This window comes from Astatotilapia calliptera, chromosome 1 (genome assembly GCF_964374335.1).
Source record: "Astatotilapia calliptera chromosome 1, fAstCal68.1, whole genome shotgun sequence".
Classification (NCBI taxonomy): Eukaryota; Metazoa; Chordata; class Actinopteri; order Cichliformes; family Cichlidae; genus Astatotilapia; species Astatotilapia calliptera.
Genome location: NC_137422.1, coordinates 36861861 through 36885248, shown reverse-complemented (window position 1 = coordinate 36885248; position 23388 = coordinate 36861861). Strand labels below are relative to the sequence as shown.

Here is a 23388-nt window from a genome sequence, read left to right as displayed (position 1 = left end):
CAGGGGAAAAAAATAAAATAAAATAAAATATTATGTGGGGTCTCAGATGGAAAGTGGACAGTTAAAAGACACATTTAACTTGTTCTATAATGATTTCACATCATTATTTGAATGTTGTCCTGCAGGGAAAAGTTTTTACTGGCTTGTTTAACTGAAATGCTGGATAGTTTTTAAATCAGATACAAAATTACCACATACTTTTGTATAGCAAAACAACAAGTAGCGTAAGGCACTGCATGTAATTACACTTCTCAAAACTATGTCATACCAGGATATCAGTGGTGTGCCATTGAAACTAACATTAGTAACAACTTATATAAGGTTTGTTGCCAAGCTAAAAAATATATTAAAAATAATGTATTAATGATGCTCTGTTGCTCTTGTGCTATAGTTTTTTTTTCTCCTCCAGGGTTCAAAACAAGTCACATGACTGAAACTGTTAAATATCTTAATCCATATCTGAGAACTTTCTATGCTTTTGTCATCTATATTTTTTTAACAACTGTCTATCTGATCTTTTCAAACATGCTGTTCAGAAAGTTTGGGGGAATTTCTGATCATTTGGCTTCAACCACACGTGCCTTTACTAGGGGTGCAACGATACACAAAATTCACGGTTCGGTTCGGTTCGATACTTTGGTGTCACGGTTCGATATTTTTTCGATACAAAAAAAATGTTCATGCCTTTTTAATTTGTCATTTATTAAAATTATAAATATATATTTTAACTCAAAAGTACAGTTTTTAAATTTAACCCTAACCCTTGTGCGCGTTTTTTATTTTGACAGCGAATGCGCACCTGCGGACCACTTATGTGCAGCCCTGGTTATTTAGCTCGTCATATTGCAGCCACAGAAATTATTTTGTCCATGAAACCATAAAGCTGCACTTTCTTTTTGCCTTATAGTCTGATTTGTCATAACTTCTCTGTTTTGTGGTAAGCTTTTCTTTGGCTGTCACTTCTTCACCCTGACCTGTCTTATTTGGCTCAGCAGAACTGAAATATAAATCCTGCTGCTTTTACACACGCACTCACATAAGCTCAGCGATTCTCTGCGCGATCAACCTCTCACATGTTTAAGCTGCGGGAGATTTCACTTGTCATGTTTGCATAGTAAGCTAACGATTAATAAGATGATGTCAGAGGAATTGGTGCACAAATTATCATCACTCACAGATCAGTGCTGTCATTGCAAAGTGAAAGCAAAAAAACAAGCGCAAATTCAAACGCGATTTCAATATGTCACATATTGACAGTGGCTCACCGATGCCAATGACATAATTACCCAGCTACATTTCTGAAAGAATGCAAAAGCATTGACATATATTTTTCCTTCCTACAATAGCCCGACGGGCAGGGTAGCCCGTCTGAAAAAAATCGCTAGCCCCAGGACGTCGGGCTAGCGATTTTGCGAGCCCTGTATCTGATTGAGGAATCACTCATCTTTGGAAAAGAGAGTTTATTACAGAGAAATAGCTCTTTCCAAAATAAAAGCTATACTATCCGCTTCTTCTGGGCTATATTCTCAGCAGCATAAGGAGAATCATGTGCTAACAGCTGTCTAAATGACTCGGCTAAAGTTAGTAGCATGCTTGTTGTTTTTGTCTTTGCACTAGGATGATGTCGGCGTAAATGTGCAGTCATATTCGTTGTGTTCCCACTAGTGCTTTCAGGTTAATCTCGTTGAAATGATCTTAACGCCACAACACGGCAAATCTCCGTTAACGAGCTACCGCCGATCGCCCCGTGCATGGGGCTAGACGGCCAACACGTTAACGAGCTAACTGCGCTAACACACTAGTTCCCACCCATGTAATTGAGCATTGCATGGCACATCCAACATACTATTTTACTTTAGTCCATGACTCGCTTACCTTCAGGGTCATACGTCACATGAAAACCAAAATAATTCCAAACGCCAGATCTGAATGAGGGTGGGGGAGGTCCATGTTGCAAGGAGAGCTTAACTTCTGTCTTGCTAGCTTGCCCTGCGCTCTTCCTTCGGACTATGCTGTCTGTGTTGAGCGCTCAGTGGATCTACTCCTAGGCGGAGTAGTCGAACGCAGATTCACTGAGCGCTCAACACAGACAGCATCGTCAGAAGGAAAGTTGATAAAATAAATTACAAATGTTGTATTGTTCGATACATATGCGTACCGAACCGAAAGCACTGTATCGAACGGTTCAATATCGATACGAATATCGTTGCACCCCTAGCCTTTACAGTGGCTGCTACAACTAAATGCCAAACACACAACCTCAAACTCCCACAAATATTGGCGGACAAGTGAAATGTATTTTTTTTTTGTTTTTATCTTTAATTTCTGTCACGTGCACGCACCCCCCCCCCCCCCCCCCCCCACACACACACACACACCCACATTTAGTGATTGAATCCTCATATATGTACTCTTTTTTTAAAACGACAATTTTATAACCACCATTTAATGAATTTGTGACTTCGAAACATCTCCATAATAGTAAATAAACAAATGGCAACAGTTTAAGGGCTGACTTTAAAACTTTTTTTAAATGGATTTTTGAGGGGGAAAAATACAGCACGCTTAATTAAGACATCAAAACTTTACAAAAACGTAACCTTCTGTGTAATATGCTTTGCTGAGTTGCTTCTGGTGATGATAACACCATCTTGATTAAACCAAGAACTGCCTTTATCTAAATCACTGCTGAAGTTTCAAACCTTCATCAGTGTATCAGTAAGACAGTTTCCTCCTTTTCCCTCCACATTTTATTATTTTAACTTGTACAATAAATAAAATCAATGGAGCTTGACTTAGCTTCAAGTGTCTTGGCTTCCATTATTTCCCCAGTCGTAAGCCTCATACACTCATTATTTGAAGTCATTGCACGAGATTAATTTTGTCTTCTTTCCTCCTCCATAACCTAAACTGACCTTCTGGCAAGCCCAACACGACATCCAGAGAATGATGATGACACTAAAGACACTATTCCTCACAGATGATATTCCAGTGATTTCCATCTTATTAACATGTCTTCATCTCTGGAACATAGCTTGTAGGCTGCCCACGGCAAGAAGATATCTGAATAAATCCAGCCCACATGCAAAAGAAAAAAAAGTTTTAAAAAGTCAAAAGTGCTGTTTTAGATAACAGCATGGTTACATAATTACAAATTAAATATTAAGCCATCCATCTTCCATCTGTCAGCTGGTACGTGTTAAAAGTAGTATATGTTATGAAGGAAACAATGCTAAATTCACATGTTGTCAGTTATAACTGGACTTCATTTTAACACAATACAAATAATGTATTAATTACTTAAAAAAACATATACATCTGCATGATACTAACACAAGTATTTTAAATCTTACAGTTAAAAAGAAGTGAGAAAATGCAAAAGCAGAATCACCATAGAAACAGATGAACAGCTCAAGGTGAGCTTTTCTCAAAACACAGCAAGAGAAACAATACTTTGTGGAGGTGGCGAGCCAAGGCACATTCTGAAACATATGCATGCTTACCATATATCTCAGCTGACTGAACCCACTAGTTCAAGGTTTATGCTTCTGGACTAAGTCTCCCTTGCTGTAGGTTAAAACACTAATCCATAATGAAGTCTTTGTGCACTGTAATAAAGTACCTGAGTTGAGCTCTGGAAATGTGGAAATCATTTGTGTTAGCTTAGAACCTTTTGTGATTTGAGATGTTGTATCCACCAAATTTGTTTGCACTTTCTGTTCATAGCCCAAAGCAACAGATTTCAAAGTGCCTGCAGAGCACAGATAAAACCATGTAAAAACAGTGCTTTCATAGCGTATAAAAATAATGGTTCTAATTGAAATGCTTGTTATGCTCTTGTCAAATCAGATAAGTATTTTAGTTCTCTTTTACAATGGTACAAATTACAAAGATAAAATCAAACTGCAGCTAACAGTTTCTACATAATTATTTATTGACTATTAGAAACATGTAGAACATAATAAATAATAAACCTTAAATACTTCTAGTTTTATCCTTTTTTCTTTTCTTTTACGGCAATTTAATTTGTGTTTGTGCCACACTTTTTTTATTAAGCACACAATGACCTTAACAGCAGCTACTTAGCTGGCTGGTCGTTTGTGAAGTATAATCACACTCCTGCTTTTAATAAATAATATTAGTATAACTTATTAGATCAAAGGAGCAACCTTATGTGATATCACTTCTTACAATGAACTGGTTCAGTTTAGGATTTTACTCTGGAAAGTCTTCAACAAGATTGTCAGCTCACATTCAACATATTCATAACCGTAAAGGAGAATGCCTTCAATTTTGCAGAAACTATTCTTAAATGCATTAAAAGACAGTTCCAGTGAAAATACTCGGAAGTGACTATTTTCAAATTCATTTGGGGTAAACTGATCAATAAAAGTACAGTTCTGTGCAAAGTTTCTCGAGTCACCATGTACGGTATATAAGGCAAAAGAAAGAGTTTGTATAATTCTAACGAGCTTGTTAGAAGAAGTCACTATTTGGTATGATCACCTTTATCCTTCAACTCTCTTAGGCAAGCGTTCTTATAATTTCTCTCAGTAATCTTCAGGAACAGTTCTGCAAGCTTCTTGAAGGATACCTCAAAGCTCTTCTTTTGATGTTGGCTGATCATCCATCATTATTACGATAATGTTGGCGTCTTTTCTTTAGGGAGGTTAATCCATGGCTGATAGTGTTCCATTGTGTGTTTTTCTATACATGTATAATTTTACTGCACTGATAGTGTGTTTGTCACTCTCACTCTCTTGCCATTGATTTTCAGTCCAGGTCTTGTGTAATTTGCCAAACCTTATGCTATTCTGCCCATTTTCCTTCCTTAAGAATGAATTCTTGACAGCAACTCTTTTCTGAGACCATTTCTGATAAGGAACAGTGAACAGTAGATGGATGAACTGAAGAGCAAGTTGCATGTCTCGGGTTTATTTTGTTCAGATTTCTCAAGGACATCACTTTCAGATGCCATTCATCTGGTGTACATAGTTTTTTTCGGCCTGCCACTCTTTTGTCCGTCATTTATTCCCTTTCCTCAAAATATTAAGTACACACTGCACAACATGTCAAGCTATAGCAAGAGCTAATATCTCTTTGGGATTCACTTTGTTGCTACAAAAAATACATTTTATGCCTGTCAAACTGTGTTATTTTTCCTCTATATTCAACTAAAGAAAAGGGAACAAATTATGTGTTTTTGCAACAGGCTATCGTTAATAAGATAACATTGGGTATTTGCTCTGTTAACTGTAGAAAGGACACTGGTTCAGTTCCTTGTGTTAGATGCCTCTCTGATGCCTGACTGATTCTTTGTTGAAGTGCAACTGAGTGAAAAAGCAGCCATTGTCCAAAGAAAAACCTGGTGTACTATTGCTTAAGACGCTCTTTAAAACAATACAGGAAAGAAGGGCTCCTTGAAGGGGTTTTAGGACTGCACTGCACTGTACTGTATTCAAACTGCTCTGACCTTTCCATCGTTTCAAATTCATTTGATTGCATTTCATTAGGTGCATTGCCTTTCCACATACTAAATAAATAAACACACAAAAACAAATAACTATAATATCCAACTAGTTAAATGCAGGAATTAAAGATTTGGTTTGGTTTTTGTTACAAAGCTCCAGTAAAAGGTTTTGTTGGCGGAGGTATTTCTGTATGTATTTGATCACCCATTGATCACCCATTGATCCCAGGGAAAATTCCAGATTCTCTTCAACTCACATTAACACATATAAACATATTCTAACAGAAATAATTTGCTACACCAAGCTACAAAATACAAAAAATAAATGAAAACATTGAAACATATGTGGCATGAGTTTTGCAAATGATAGTCTAGGCTTCTAACCACAATACAATAAAGCAGAGCAGTGGTGAACTTCCTCAGCGTGTGATTGCGGATGTATATTTATGAAGATATTATTGCTCTAACTGCTAAGTTAATTAAAAGTAGTGCTAGTAGGCTGAAGGTGATTGAAGCTATGCCAACTACCATAGGGTACACCCTGGACAGGTTGCTGGACCACCTTAGCACCTTTACCTTATTTTATTTTAGTGAAGTTGGTGCGTCTCCATGCATGACATCCAGGAGGTAAAATATTGCACTTCTTTAGGGCGTCTACACATTTAAATAGGACGCTTCTGTTCGAAAAACCATCAAACATTTCATAGATTTACAGTTTTTCTCGATTGCTAAAAAACATTTCTTGAAACTACGCCTCATATCCTCACAACAGTAAACACAAATCCATAACATCTCACTCAATTTCCCAAACATCCTATTTCCAGGTCAAAATGAAGCTCTACACCCAAAACTATTCACTCCTGCTGAAAAACCAAACTTTGCCCTCAGACATCAAACACAAGCCCTCAAAAACACACACACTACAACAGAGTTTTGCACACTGGTACAATTAATTCAAAACAATAGTTCCAAAACAATTAGGTTGCTTATGGTTCTCCCCTTCAAAACCCTTGTCACATGATAAACACAAAAGACGCAACCAATGTATGTACAGTGGCACATTGTCATTCATGTACTATACAGTACAACACACACCAGAAACATTATCCCACCTCAGCATCTTGTCTTTGGTCTGGGTCAGGCCAGAGAATCTCATCCACATCACAGGCTATATTGGCCCCAGCCAGGCAGTGGGGGTAAAATCCTCTTGCATGCCTGATCCACCCCTGGCATGCATCTACTGATATGTCTAGGCAGGCCTCTTCCATGGCCTGAAGGAGGTGAACACGGACATAAGGTTCTCGGTCATACACTTTCCACCGACATGCCGAAAATAACTCCTCTATCGGGTTTAGAAAGGGAGAGTATGCAGGCAGAAAGATATTAGAAAACCTTGGGTTATTGGTAAACCAGTCACGAACCAGAGCAGCGCGATGGAAGCTGACGTTATCCCACACAACAACGTAGTGAGGCTGCTCTGGCTGTGCTGGTTCCCTGTAGTCCAGCTGGAACATATGTTGTCTTAAACCATCAAGAAAAGCAAGGAGAAGCATAGTGTTATAGGGTCCTAGTACGGCATGGCGGTGGAGTACCCCTCGTTGGCTGATGGCTGCGCACATAGTGACATTCCCCCCACGCTGACCAGGGACATTTACAATAGCCTGATGGCCAATTATGTTCCTCCCCCTTTTCCTTCTTTTGGTCAGGTTAAAACCTGCCTCATCCACAAAGATTATTTCATGGGGAACAGGCCGTCCTTCAATCTCAAAGATTCTCTGCAAAACACATAACACAGTAGAGTCAATCGGTACCCTGAACCACAGTTCAAGAGTGCTGAAATGGCAGCATAAACTGCCATGCTGTGATGGTACACAATACTTTATACAGTATCAAAACTCATACCTGAACATATTCCACACGTTGGTTTTTCACTCTGTCAGAGTTTCGTTCGAAAGGGACTCGGTATGCCTGTTTCATCCGGAATTGATTCTTTCGGAGGATGCGGTCAATTGTGGAGAGGCTGATGGCATTTATGCCTCGAAAAAGATGATCATCCTCAATCACTCTCCTTTGAATCTCTTGCAGGCGGATTACATTATTTGCAATTACCATGTTTACAAGTTCCCTCTCTTGCTCCTCCGACAAAAGCCTTAACCTGCCTCCGCCAGGTGGTCGTCTCTGTGTCCTACAAAAATAGAAGCACTCATTACTGTAACTGTCACACATTCATTTTACAGGCAACTAATGGAAACATACTGAAACTCAAGAAACATAAGTTCAGTAACTTACACGTTACTGTACAAAGCAGTCTTACTGCAAGTACACCTACCTGTTTTCCTCCCTGAAGGTTCTGATGATGGAGACAACAGTGAAGCGACTCAAATTTGGTTGTACTCGTTGCCCAGCCTCCCTCATAGTCATCCCATGGACAAGGACATGGTCAACTAAAGTGGCTCGAATTTCATCCGAGACTGACTGTCTTCTTGCCCTTGCTCTTCCCCTTCCTTGTCGCCGTTGTTCTCCACCTCCACCTCCTTCACCACGTCCTCCTCCTCCTCCACCTCTCCCTCCTCCTCCACCACCTTCCTGTTGTCCTAGACCACCTCCTCCTCGTCTTCCACCACGTCCTCCTCTTTCACCACGTCCTCCTCTTTCACCATGTCCTCTTCCTCCACCATGTCCTCCTCCTTCAACACGTCCTCTTTCTCCACCACGTCCTCTTCCTTTGCATCTCTTTGGATCCATTGTTTCAAACCTCAATGAGCTGACTTTGGCCCTTTTATCTATCCATCGCAGGTTCTGATTGGTGTGTGCTAAATTTTGACTCCTAGTGTTTCCACCTGGTTAATTGTGTGCTAATTGAGCTCAAGCTATGCTGACTTAAGTTAACATTATTGCATGCTAGTACTTTCTAAATGACTACATGGTGTAAGCACTGAAAAATGTAGGGATTTGTGTGTAGAGTTTTGCAGTAACAGTTCACCAAATTTGAGTCATGTGTCAAAGCAGGGAATAGTGTTTATAGTTCAGGGAAATGGGTGAGCTTTTTGAACAATAGCGTTACGGTTTTGAAATTTTAGTTTAGAGGCCTGGTTATAGTGTTTAGGCAATCGAGAAAAACTGTAATATGAACATAGAACATCCAAGTGCCCTAAAAGTCCCACACTTAGCCACTAGCTACCGGACTTGGTCACCATCTATCAACTACTGTATCTATCCTATATGTACAATCTATAAGATGCATATCTATGTTTAAGTACTGCATGAATTTTTTTGAAATCCCAATGACAGCTGTGAGTGTCTCTGACTATTACAGGAGAACTAATCTGGCCTCAAAGCTGGCCTTTTGTAGTGAAACCTTCGACATCACGTCTCCTTTTAGAGGAATCTTGATGTTTTAGTTTAGTTTTAAAATGGAGTGAAGAATATTCAGCTATGCAGACACTGAGATGAGAGACACTGAATGTGGCCAGCATTAATGTATAAATGTCTGTTTTTAAAGATACTGGGGTTTTAAAAAATAGTTTCAGGAGTTTTGTGTCTTTTTTTTTCTTTGTATGATATTTGTATGCTTTCATCAATATTATATTATTATTTAACAGTAATTTACCCCACTATCACACCCCTTTCTCCCTAATAACGGCTGACTGGATTCAGTAACTTCTGAAATGTCACTGCTGTTAATTCTTTTTGACATATTGCTTGAAAGAGTCTGTCTCATTAATGTCATTTAAGTACACATGAAAAATAGTCTGTTATTAAATTAGGCTTCTTAGGTAAGTTCTTAACGTATATAGCTTTGCTCTGTTTTGTTTTGGGCTTTTTTGTTGTTCTGTTTGTTTGTTTTTGTTTTTTCTGAGCTGTTTTCCGTTTGTTTGCTTTTTTTCTCGTTGCACAGAAACAAGTTCTACATCGAGAGACCTGAAAAATCCCGAACCCATCAAGTGAACTTTGATTCACATGACTTTATCTTAAGATTTAATGTCACTCCACTGGTCTGTCATGTGACACTATCATTTGAGGAAAGAACTTCCAGTAATGTTCCTGTGGTCCACTCTTTTTTTATTGCTCTAAAATCTGCAGCTGAATTTAATATTTTATGATCCTCTTTTTAAATCAATAAAGGCCTTGGCCCTAGTTTATCTGTTGAGAAGCAATTCAGTCCCTGTACACAGATGCATTCATAGATGTATAAAAGTAAAAGTAGTAACCACAAAGGGACCAGTGTACTGTATGAAATATGACAAACTGTCAATTGAAGGTATAATTAAAACTGATTGTTACGATGTTTTTTTTGTGATTATAAAAAAATGTCTTATCATAGTGCCATATAATCACGTTTAATATATTCTTTTTTTTTTTAATAACCAAGATGTGCTGTCCTTCTGGTTTAACTATTTTTTTTTTTATTAACTACTGTGGAATTTCTGCTTTTTTTTAAACATGATCCCATATTTTCCGAGAATCAAAAGCAATTGAACAAACTTGCATAATTTTAAATATAATTATAAGATTGTAAATCCATCTAATCCCACATACATTCATCCATCCAATTTAAGGTTGCTGGGGCCTATCCCACACAGAGCGAGTGGTGGGGTACCTGCTGGACAGGTCGCCGGCCTGTTGCAGGGTCAATTTATTTATTTATTTAATTAGTTAGTTATTGCCAGTGATCAAGGACAGCCTGAAATGTAGAACCCATGGACATCACCAAATGTGTTTCCCCCTGCCAGGCCTTTAGATCAACTACCTTTAGTTGCTGCTTGTTTCTGCATGTCCTAGGCTTCAGTTTGTCTTCAGTAATGGAAAATTATGCTTTGTTGGTTTGAGATGAAAGGAATTATTTGCCAATGATGAATCTTCTTCTTCTTCTTTTTTTTTACCTTGAGAAACTCTTGGGTTGGTTTTACAGTATGCTCTGGGTAATAATGTATTTGAGCTATGGTGATGGTGGCTTCCTTCACTTGCACAGACATCTATTTCCAAGTTCAAGCCTTGGAACCAATTTGATATATATTATAGGTTTAGTGTGTCAGAAATCAAGGTAACTGGTTCGTTATCCAATTCATTTTATTTTGGACCCTTTAAAATGTATAAAAATGCCCGTCAATCATCAACATGCAATGCCCTGTTAAACCCCTTGAAATAAAATGCCTGTACTGCATGCAACAGTTACATCTTGATTATTTGCAAGTTTGCATCTATTATATGGAGCCAAAAACTTAGGGGCCTAGCTTAATGTGCATTTGAGTTAGTAACATCGATCTTTTCAAGTCAGTTAAAATAATGTAGATGTGTTATCAATTCAATGTTTATTTTTAAGTGATTCTTATGGATCAGTAAAACTTATGGCAGTGACATTTTTAAAATCAATATATCACTGTCAAATCACACTGCTCATTGTATCTTAGCATAATTACTCTGAACAAATGAGCCTATGGTTGACTAGCGTCTTTCTCTCAAGACGTCTTTTTGTCTTATGAGTCGATCTTTGTGGTTTGTGTTATATTTAATTCAAAATCATGTTTTTTTAAATTAAATCTATGCTTTAGGAATATTCTTGTGTTTCTCTAATGTCGCATACTCTGGAAAAAAACAATATGGAGAGAAATGAAAAAAAGTATCTCCCACAATTAATTAAACTAAATGGTAAAACCCAATCAATAAAATGCTCAGTATTAATTTACTTAATTCATTGTTCTACAATATCCAGTCTGGGAACACAGCATCCAACTTTAGCAACTATTATCATTTCATCACACCTTGAATTTAATACTAGGAAAAAGTAATGGCATTTTTTCCTAACTCCGACCTTCTGAGCCTTTAAAAAAAAAAAAAAAAAAAAAAAAAAAAAAAAAAATATATATATATATATATATATATATATATATATATATATATTTTTTTTTTTTAAACATTTTGCCTTAACTAAATATCACAAGATTGTGTCCCTAACAGCTTAAAAACTGTAATGAAAATAAAGCACTGATTAAAATTTTTTTTGTGTGAATGTTAAAAATATAGTTAGCCTTCTCATGAATGGAAACTGAATGTCAAAAAATCTTATTCTCTGGGTTTCTGTTTGCAGTATTCATGTAGTCTGAGTTCTTCTGGCCAGGCAAACTGCTGCTAATTCAAACTACATGCATGGATGCATGGTACTTCTAGCTGTCCTGTCAAACAGTGTCAAGCAAAACACCCTGTCCAATTTCATATTTAAACATCTAAAACTATTTGAGTTTAGTTCACTTGCCAAGCACTACTATCTAAAACCTATTATCTGCTAAGTAAAAGCAGCATTGATGCCATTATTTGGAAAAATTCAGACCAATGCGACTGTGCAGTTTGTTCAGTTGTCTGCCCATTATTTTCTTTTTTACCAAAGAGGAAATGTTTTTTCCTTGATCCTCTTTTAATATACTTAAAACAGATATGAAAGCCTTGATTGTTTTTGCTATTATGACATCTAATTTGTTCTTTTGTAAGATTATTATTCACTCAAAAGCTTTGAAATTGATCAACTCTGATTTTTGTATGTTAAAAAATATTATTTGTACCAACTTTTATTTGAAGCTTTCATTTTTGTGTGTTTGTTTTTACGCTCTACAGCTGTGGGGGAATTAAATCTGTCTAATAGCTCTTTTATAAACAAGAATTCATTAAAAATTTAAATATGGAAACTTTCCTCAGGGTCTTGACTTTCTAGGTGAACAACATTTGACTATATTTGACATATTTTTTCAGTGAGCCTGGGGTTAGACTGCTTTTTTTCTCCTTGGCAGGTGTTTACACATGCAGATGTGCAGCCTTTACTAAACACATTCAAATATCAAAGGCTCTGTAACTCCTCAATGCATAATTAATGATAAGAATACAGTAGCTGTAATGGGTGTGTGGAGGTGTAGATCAGGCAGCCTTCACCAAAGCTACATGAAAGTTACATTAACATCATAGCAAGTAAAGATATGCTCCATGCTTAAGTGTAATTCCATATGTTTGTTTGTTTTTTCTTTTTCTTTTTTTTAAAGTTTAGCAGGTTAGGTTTATGTTCCGGCAACCTTGTGTCACGATACAGTCTCTGTATCACATGAAAACAATTCCAAACCCATCTTATGTGTTAATAATAGTTGGATCTGTTCCCACCGGTAATTCATTAGGCATATTTTAAGGTTCTCTTCTCATGTTCTCTATTACTATAGATAAATACAAATGAAAGTGACTTAATAATGTCTATTAGAACACATTAAAATATATCATCATATATATATATATATAGACAATAATTTAGTACAAATGGGTAGCTTGGCATGATGTCATTGCTGCTGTAAAAATGCAATGCAATTTACCCTACAACTAAAGCTGTATAAATACAATTAAAGATGATTGGAAGTACCCGTTACAGTCATTCAGCTAATGAGTGATATGACCTGATACTATTTACTGTACTTGTCAGCGACACTGTTAATGGTGTATTGCAGCTAAATACTGCTTCATAGCATCCAAGTGCATTAGACATAGAGAATAGACAATTTCAAGTTCACTTTTACTTTCATAGCAAGAAAAAGTTTCTCTAATGGCTGACTACTGCTATTGAAACAAATGGCCCAGATAAGATTGAACAGCTAAAAAAGTACAAGTACAGTATATATATATATATATATATATATATATATATATATATATATATATATATATATAATATAATATAATATAATATATTCAGAGGACATCATTAATGTAAAATAACTTTTCTAAGAAATGATTGACAGTGAAATATATGGAGAACTGTTTGATAAAAGATGAATCATTACTGCAGAGCTGATAGGGTGGCTGGCTTTGCAGAGCAGTACGGGAACCTTGGATGAAATGAGCAAAGAGTCCAGAGTGTGGAGAACTAATCCAAGCAAATGAAACCCAGAGCAGAGCAGATGAATCGGACAGGTTTAAGGCCTGAGGAACAGAACTAAGAAGGGCTGTGGATTCATGCTTAATTCATTCATGCAAACATACTTCTGTGAAGTCCTCCAAAATCCTAACTGCAGAGTGCTAGACATGGATGACGATGTGCATCAGTCAGATGCTTTTTTGTTTAACAGGTGAGCTGGAAAAGGGAAGAGAGTGACTGTGGAGTTCATTAGCAATGGGATAAATGTAAAAAGAAAAAAAATTGCATCTACAGTGGAGTCTTTTCATTGTTGTTCACACTTGGTTTCACTTCAGCTCTTTGTATATGTTGTGTTCTCATGCGGTGTGTTGGAACACTGACTAAACACTTAGTTAAACACCAAACATCACGCCCTGGCTGATGTTTGATTATTAGTATTGAAATATGTTTTAATCAGGTTGGTACAGTTGTTGCTGGGTTAGGATATCTTAGTTGCACTGCCATGCAGCATGTGACAATTAAAAGCCACACTTTAGCTTTTAGCAGTAGCTCATGGTCCTAGTTAAATTTACCCTTCATTTTAATTTGTTGTTGTACAGTTATTTTATTTTTAACTTTAATTTTTATATTTTGTTCCTTCCTGGCTAAATTTACCCCTCATTTTAATTTTCATATTTATTTCCTATACCATTCATAGTCTTTTTTTCTTTAGGTCACAAGCAGTTGTCTAAGCATTTCACTGCATATCGTACTGTGTATGACTGTGTATGTATTGTATTGTATTGTATCTTTATTTATTTCAGACATAATAAAACAAACAACCAAAAAACAAAAAAAACAATATATACTCGTCTACATGTACTTTCGTTTACGGATACGAATATATGTGTAGATATACACACACACACGTATTTGTACAGACAAGCAAAAAAGAAATATAATAAAATAAAACACATTCGTCTAACATGAAATATGTGAAAATGTATGTGAAAAATAAAATTAGAATTTGATTTGAATTTGAATTTGGTCAAAGTAGTCATCCATTTTACCTGAATTCTTGAATCTCTCCCATCCTAATTATCTCCCTCCACCTATTTTTTTTTTATCAAGTTAATTTTGCCTCTGTGTCGTCCTCACTCTGTTGTTGAGACTGCTGTATCTCTCCACAGCTGGTGCTAGCTACAGCAGCCTCCTGTGATTGTGAGGGCTTTATATTTATTGTTGCTGGTACTACTATTGACGGTGCAGCTGCTGCAGCAGCACCAACAGCCAACATGGTGGTTAATTTGACACATTTGCTGCATCTATTTCTGCTTTGTTCTTCTTTTTCTCTCTCAGCGTTTCAGCTCCAGCTTTTTGCCATGTCTTTTACACTAAACTCTGTTCAACAAGGTGCAAGAGTAAGTTTCCAGAGACAACAAGGAAGGGCCCCATTGTGTTAAGAGATTTGATTGGGTGTTACAGTGACAATAAGGAAAATGAACAAACTGCTGTGAGTGCTTGTGTGCTGGTGCGCAGAGGCCCTTCAACTGACCTATTGGCCCAAAAGTATGTCGTCCCACTGGGCAAATACCTGATATGCAGATTACCAGTCCACCCTTGATCCAGGACAGGCAGTCCATTGGTGCCTTGAAGACAGGGGGAGAAAATGCTTTATAATATATCAGTCCAGTACATTTCATAAGTTTTTAACTGGGCTGAGATATGTTGGCCAGAGCATATAATTCACACAATATTTATAATCAAACCATTCAGTGACTCCTCAAAGTTTGTAGATAGGGGCATTTCAGTAAGGAATGGATGTTTTATAGGAATATGATTCTTTTGTGTTCATTTACAGAGACCCTTCACACTAAAGGGATGAGTGGAAAATAAAATAAAATAAAACACCATGATAATAATGCACATATCCATCAGATCCACTCACTGAACTAACTCCTACTTGAGAATTAACATAACTGTTCATAATAAGAGCAAATCAAATCAGAATATGTTATTAATCCTCAAGGACATTATGTGGTTACAGTTACTCCAAGACAATAAGAACATTAACAGACTGAACTAAATTAAATAATGCAATATATTAAAAGTTACAAGATATAAGAAATAGTAATGTATAATATATACAAATAGCTCAATTATAAATATCCAGAATATTACAGAGGTTAAATATATACGACTGACATGTTGGCCTAAACTGCAAACTGTAATGCACTGTGTACTGTGCATTAGATGATGGAGTTGTACAGTATATGTACAATGAGTAGTAAATGAGTATATTAAAAGAATGAAACAAGTATTTCCCCCTCCTTAACCCTGAAATCTGCACAGACACACAGGCACAATATGAAGTGACACAAAAACATTATCAAAGAGATTATTACAGTCATCATGTGCATGTTAATCCACTTGTATATGCTGTGTTAAGCCATGGTGGCTACACACTCTGGGTAGGACAGGAGCCATTCATAATTGATACCCAATGTTTACTGCAAGCCCAGGTGTGTTGCAGGAAATAACCACTGACCCAATTACAGCTTGCATCCAGCATGCTTTGGTTAATTTGTGTAAAAGCCATAATTGCTCTTGGTTTTATAATTCATGAACAAGGGCGTGCGGCACTGGCAGAGCACCAGCGCCTATTACTCAACCACCCATGAGTGTGTCCTTAGACTTCCTCTACACAGACAAATAGTAAACATTTGCTATTGTGTGTTTGTGTGTACACACACACACACACACATTGGGACACACACAAAACAACAAACACAAAGCCTGCAAATGCACTTGGGCTAAATGGTTGCAGATGTTAATATTATGCGTGTGAAAGATTATGAACTTGAACTTGGTGAGTTGCCACTGGGAGATACTAAATTGCTTTGACTGTTGTTTTTTTCCCACAGGTGCTGCTGCCATTAGACAAGATTGGCAGCTGGTTGGGAGTCAACATGCTCACTGTTAACAGCACTGCCCATAAAAAGGAACGGCAGCACATGCTTGAGTCTGTCTATAGTTCCAGGATGGCACAGATCAAATTCACACTCACTATTTATTAGTGTTTCTTTTTTCCCTGGTTTCCCCCATTCTTCTTGATTCACTAATGTCCTACCATATCTACATATTAAAAAAAAAAAAACCAACATCATGAATTTCAACAGTAAAAGAAAGGTTGAAGTGATCATTATTCATGTCCACAATAAGGCAATAAGCTATTATGGCCATACCGGGTTGATATTATAAAGAGCCGCATGATGTAAACAAACTCACAACTCAATTTGTCCATTAAAAACATAAGAAAAAAAACTGTTAACTAATTTCTGTTTCCTTAATGAGCTATGGTTAGTGTTATTTTTAGTGGCTACATTGCATAGTTACAATCATAAGTTCAAAGGTATTCATCATCATCAGATGGCACACATCAGTATGAGTGTATGTTGTTGTACTAATTTTTAGGTGGTGCAGGTTAGAATGCTACAGTTGCCAGCACCGTTCTTCGATACTGCCTTGCTTGGATGCCTTGCACTAGAATAAAACTGTCCATCCAGTTAATTTGTATTTCATAGTAAACAATGTTTTGCAAACTGCTGTAATATATTTAGCATTTCAAAGTACACCTGGAAATCTAGTTAAAATGCCAGTATGACACTGTGTGGAGTTTGATTTTTTTTTAACTTTCGTGGTTATTTGGTAATGACGTCGCTACTTGGAATTGCATCATATACTTCTATAGACATCAGCATGATGCTCATCTAATTTGCCTTGGTGCAAAAGCAGAAATAAACAGATAACTTAAAATGGCGGTACAGTATAGCATACCCTAATGCCTTTTTGTGACGGTATTAACTAAGCAGAAAATCTGTCAAATAGCCAAGAATTACAGCATTCATGGATAATTTAAAAAGGGTAAGAAAGAGTGACGAATCACAGATGAATCTTGTTTCCAGGATGGTCATCTTGTCATTCCTTCTAGAAGTATTCCCCACAAAACATCTGCAGCAAAAGTTTTAATGCATTTTTCAGATTGACTTTTGAGCTTCCTTTGGCAGTGTCCACTTCTAGAAACATAAGTAGAACAGAGAACATCAGTATTGTGGTTTTCTTATGTGATATACCTTCATGCATGTGTGCGTTTTTCCCCAAAAATCAGTGTGAATATATTTTAAAAGTATCTTTCTGGGTATTCTTTTACCACGTTCTGCTGTCTGCCTTTAATGTTTTCTGTGATCTAAAGGATTTTAGATCACTGCCACAATGAGACTTTTCTGGGACATTTGGACAGAATAGGCAATCACTGCTCACGTGGTTTTAGCTAGGTCGGGGGCTGATTATACATGGTATATCACAGTAAAAAAGCATGCACATGAAAATGATGAGGACAATAGTGGATGGAGGGTTGCGGAAGGAGAGGGAGGCTGAGGGAGAAATGTAGAGGAAATGTAAAAAGGATTTTAAAGACTCATTTGTCTGGCTCCTTAATGAGAGGAAGCGGAACAAAGACCCCGGCTAATATTCCGAGGGGTCTAATTAAAATTAGGTGTGATCCGATAGAGAAAGGAGCCACAGAGGTGATTTTAGTCACAGCCCAAAAGAGACCAGCTAATTAGGGAGAGTGATGGCCTTTACTTGGAAACCACTTGAGAGTCACAGGGCACACACATTGTCCACGTCCCACTCGCATGGCATGGAGCTTGCTGCCATACTCTTTGCTACAGCTGGGAGATAAAAAGGAGGACATCATGTGGGATGAGACAAGAACACTGGGCAAGAACAGGGTCGTACAGTCAGAGGAGGGATGTGGACTGTGACTGGACAACCCAGTAAAAATGAATTCCATTCCTGCATTTCTCACTCCCTCTCTCTCACACATGTACTTACTTGATTCCTGTTCTCCTTGGCCTTATTTGTGCAAGAGGGTGGGGGATTTTGACTCAAACTAGAATGTGTCCCCTGGCTGCTTGAAGAGGGTCTCACCCTTTTACCAGCTACATTACACAGAAACAACACTGATTCCTAAAATAAATTAATCAGAGTCATCTCGCCAAATTCCAGGGTAATTTCATTGCAGTCCTTGATCGGGATCCTCTCCAAGCTGTGGAGCCATGTCACTCTCATTGATGAAGAAACATCAATAGCTATTTGTCAATGTGAGCATTATGTATATGAGCCATCAGGTTCTCTTTGATTTTCCCCAACGGCTTGTACATGTTCATTTTACCTTTGACATTGAAGGAATACTGTCTTGTTGTTCTTTATGACACTGTGATAGCGCTTGCCCTAATCTTAATTGATGGCACTGTGGCTCATCTGCTAAAAGCAGCCTATATTTATCTGCTCGGACTATATATGCGCACTAATAGCAATTGCTTTCTGCCGCCTGTCCTTGGGAAGCTGCCAGGAAGACTGTGAGAGGGCAAGGAGTATCATCCTAATGTCTCAGCGCTGTAGTGCACTCAATCATCCTGTTACTAATAAAGACACAAAAAGGCCACACGGGTACAAGCGCACATTCACAAGAGGTTAAAAAATGTATCGTTCAGTTAAGAACCACAGACAGAGATGATGGGAATGAGTGAAAGACCTCGGCTCCACCTGAGACTCAAAGCATCTCTCTGCTTGCAGAAGCATTTTCACCAAATATGACCAATTGCTTTTCATACTACAGGCATGGAATTGTTAGAAGAAGTAATGCAAACATTCTTGTGTCTGTAAATAGAGCCATCAGCTTTGTTTAAAATAATAACTGACGTGGTGTGTTGGTAAATTACAGACCCACAGACCAGACTGCTACCTTGTTTGGCTCATCATAGGATATAAAAACAGTTAAGAGTTTTAAATGCTGTAATTACCAAGCACATCTGAGGCAACCAAATAAAGACACATCAATCTTTCCTGTCATGCATTTTATAAGACTAAACTCTGGCCTGTCTAGCAAGCAGCAAACTGTTGAATAGTCTACCTCAGAATTTTATTTTATTTTTTTTGCGTAAAAAAATTTAAAATATTTAAGTGTGATAAAAAACAACAACTGATAAATCAATTATGCTACTTAAATAAAAGACGTAACAATAGAAACAGCAATAAAATTAGCAACAAAATGCTAACTCGTTAGCGAAAAAAACAAAAAAATGTATCTCTGTTCAGGTCAAAGAATATTTTTACTTTGTCCAAACAATGATCCATAGTCAAGTCTTTTCATCTTTTCAGCCCTTGTGGAGCATCAGTGGAGTGGTCAAGGTAAGGTGAATTTAATGCATAATAAGCTTTCATCTGCACCAAAGTGGGAACTATGAGTACAGAGTATTTGCTGATAGGACTTGTAGCTTTGATGCACAAACATTCAAGTTAAACTAGAAGTTAATCTTTTTTTTATCATTTGGGGGCTCGAATGTATTCAGCAGAGACAGGTTTAGCAAACAAAAGAAAACTTTGATAAAATATGTAGAGTAGATGGCATAACTGAAAGGGTTGGATAGTTTAGCCTGAGCATTTAACAGATGTCCAGTTTTTTTTGTAACCAAAAGGAAAAAAAAAAGAGCAACACACAAGGAAGAAAACAGGTGGAGGGTAAACAGACAGACTGGGAGAGACAGGAGAGCGTAAAAACGAATGTGCTAATGTGCTAATGTGCTACCAGAACACTGATGAAACTAACTGTAGCAGGGAAAGCAATTATGAAGGCTAAAAAATAAAGACAAAAAACAACCAAAAAAAGAAAAGGTTATAAAATAGAACAGGAAGGAACACAAAAAGCACAACCAGGTGACATACACAAGGAAACACAATAAACAAACAACTATGAAAAAATCCGATGCAGGAAGCAGGAAAGTGGCATGAATACAATATCATCTTTCAATTTGGCAAAATTGTTAAAAAAAATGTTAGAAAAATTTACAAAATAAAACAGTGAACTAAAACTTGAAATTAAACTCTTAATAAAGCCGAGGAAACTTTCACATTGTTTCTGAATTTCCATTTGTCTGTTTTTGTTTAACGATTAAAAGGTAAGAAAGTTAAAAAAAACACACCTGGCAATACCGCAGACCTTCCCAACACATTTTCCCTTCACTATTAAGTTATTTATTATCTTCAATAAATTGTCACTTCAAATCTGCAACAATTTGGTATTTGTTTAAAGGCTCACATTACTGTGTTACACTAAAACCGCTCAAATGGGACCTGATGTGCCCAATGGCAGAGATCTGACAGGCTGCGGGTGCCACAGCAGGTTTACAAAGACCTCCAATGAGAAATTGATCTGACAACCATTCAAGGGTAAATCATTTCCACAAGTTAATTACTTTGGAAGAGAAAAAAAAAAATACCACGGCTGAAAGTCTGAGGCATCTGTGCAGAGTGCAAGAGCCAGGTCTGTACCGAGGGAACACCACTACTTACCAACTGATGGATCACACAAACTGCTCAGTGTCTGCTGCTGTTTATTGATTAATCTAACTTTGCATAAGAACCCCAAAATCTGGAGGATACAACATTCATGGCCATTTCGTATTCATATAAAGAAATGATGAAAGTCAAAACTCATTTTTCTTTTTTGAATTTTTCCCATCTGTGTATTAAGCTGCATGATGTTTATTAATAAACTACTTGTTATTGATAGAAGACTAAACAAAATCATTATTATTTTTTTCCGCCCTATTCGATGTCTTTGCTTTTTAGTCGGCCAATTTACACATCGTCTCTGATTAGATTTGTGCATTTTATTAAAACCATGGGTGAACTCCAATCTCCTCTAAGTGACTTTAATCTGCTCATATTAGTCGATTTGTGCCATGTGTGAGTATAATGCTGCGAGAAGGGATGCATTTTTATGGATAAGTAGTCAATAACATCACCATATTACTGCCATAGTGCTCCTTGGCTGGGGTCCAACCTGTTAATACTATTACAACAATACTGGTAAAAGGCCTGTTGGCTTCACAAATTGAGCCACTGTAGGCTCGCTGGGATCTGATTGGATTTCCTCCAGTCCTGCGGCTGGGAACATGTGTTTCTGCGATCCCCAGAGCAGCTGTCAGTTTTCTGACGGCGATGTTTCTTTCCACCGGGGGAAAGAAAGAACAGAGAGAGAGAGAGACAGAGACAGAGAGAAGCACCCGTGGCTATTTACAAAACATTCATTGTTTTATCTGCACGAGGCAGTCAGAGGCCTTCCCAGTCCTCAACACCTCTCATTAATCAGTGACAAAGCCTTATTTAAGTGCTTGTTGTTTTGACCTATTCATGACTGACGTTGACATTTAAGAAATACCAGCAAAGAGCGCCGCGGTATCGGCAGGGTGGATGTGAAGGGAGGGTCTGCACGTAGCATTTTAGTGGGAAGCATAGCCATTAATATGTTTCTGCTCAGAAGAAGTTGTCAGCATGGCGACAGCCCCCTTCTCAGACTCATCAGTCAGCGGGTGAAGGGAGTTCACTCCGGGTTGATGAGCTCAATGGGTGATCACCTTTTGTAATGAGAACGACAGAGAGATAGCAAGGAGAGCAAAGCAGAGACAGCCAGACAGGGTGAATCACCTGTTTGGAGAGATAAAAGAAAAAATAGACAAGCTTAAAAAGAGACTAAATGAGAGGTGTGAAGAGGAGAGTGAGTAATCTGTTCAAAAACACACAGGAAGAAAAGTAATAGAAGAGTGAGAAAGCCGAACTGTTGCAGACAGGATGACATGGGGGCGGTGATGATGGCTATAATTATTTTGGTGATGATGTCGATGAGGTCGATATTCCAAAGGCAGCGGAGAAGTGGAAGTCCACGATGGATTCGGTTGACAAAAGGTCAGCCTCTCACAACTTCCCTTACTGACTTCTGTATGGCAGCACATCAGTCAGCATAGCTTCATCATTAACACGTTCCCTGTCAAGGCTTTATCACAGGTCAAGTTCAATGGCGCTCCTGGCAAATAAAAGTGCTTCATAACTCAGCTGCTTTATAAGCATGACTGGATGATTGACAGTGGCGTAAGTGATGAGGTGACAGCAGAGATAGATGGAAAGAAAAGCAGAAAGAATTGGGAGAGAGAGGCAGACAGGCTAATAGCACAGTAACCTATACACCTAAAGAAAGCTCATCCAAAAGCAACCTAAAAACACACTAATGCAAAGATGTGAGTACATGTGGAACAGGTGCATGTTACCATGCTGGTCATGCTGTTCACAAAACCTGGAGGTATGTGAGAAGAAAATGATGAATGTGGCTTTTGCACATCTTGTATGTAATGGTTTACTTATTAGAATTAAATAGTGTAAAATTATAATTTATGTATACAACATCTTAATAACAAAATGTAATAATGTTACCCATCCTAACTCAGTCTCTCCAACTAGGTGAGGAGTAAAACGTAGGAGATGTAACTATTTTATGTATAGATATTTAGATATTTGCATGTTTGTCGACTGGCTGTTAGGTTTTAATTCTTGCCATCCTGGTTTTAATAAGTCCTTTCTAACAGTGGAGTGTGAATTTAAACCGTACTGCCATGCTGGAGTCTTATGTCATTATCATTCTCTGCATTTTCCTTAGTGAGTTCCACTTCCTCTTGTTTTATGTTTGTTTTCCTTATCTGTCTTAGGACTTCTCTGGTCATGTGGTAAACGTGTCATCTTCATCTCCTCTCCAATTATTGTGCACACCTGTGGTTCATCAGTACATTACCATGGTGTTTATCTACTCCAGGTCCTTTGGAGTAGATATACACTAGTAGATATAACAAAGTAGTTAAAGATTTGTGCTTTGTTTTGTAGGACTGTACTCTCTCTGTGTTATGCTCTCCTATAACGCAACTCTTTTGTGATTTCTCCAGCCATCTAATTGTCTTTTCACCCAGTCAGGTTTGCATTCTCCAGCTCTAACCCTTCCCCCAGCCATCTTTGCCTGCATGCTTCAAAGACCCATCTTATTCAGCCCAATGACATGGTTACACACAATAAGGCTACTTTTAAATCGCTGCCAACCAGAATCTGTGTCCCAGTTTTGGTCAAAAATTCTTGTTGAATGTAACACTCTGGACATACACTTGGA

General features: G+C 37.6%; 1 protein-coding gene across 1 annotated transcript; it reads right to left on the bottom strand.

The window, feature by feature from the left end:
- Window positions 1-6149: 6149 nt before the first annotated feature.
- LOC145429817 (uncharacterized) lies at window positions 6150-7624 on the bottom strand. Its single transcript, XM_080303931.1, has 2 exons — window positions 7373-7624; window positions 6150-7245 (listed from the first exon to the last, which is right to left on the bottom strand). The coding sequence occupies exons 1-2, from the start codon at window positions 7580-7582 to the stop codon at window positions 6574-6576; spliced, it is 882 nt and encodes a 293-aa protein (XP_080160057.1). The 5' UTR covers window positions 7583-7624; the 3' UTR covers window positions 6150-6573.
- Window positions 7625-23388: the final 15764 nt, after the last annotated feature.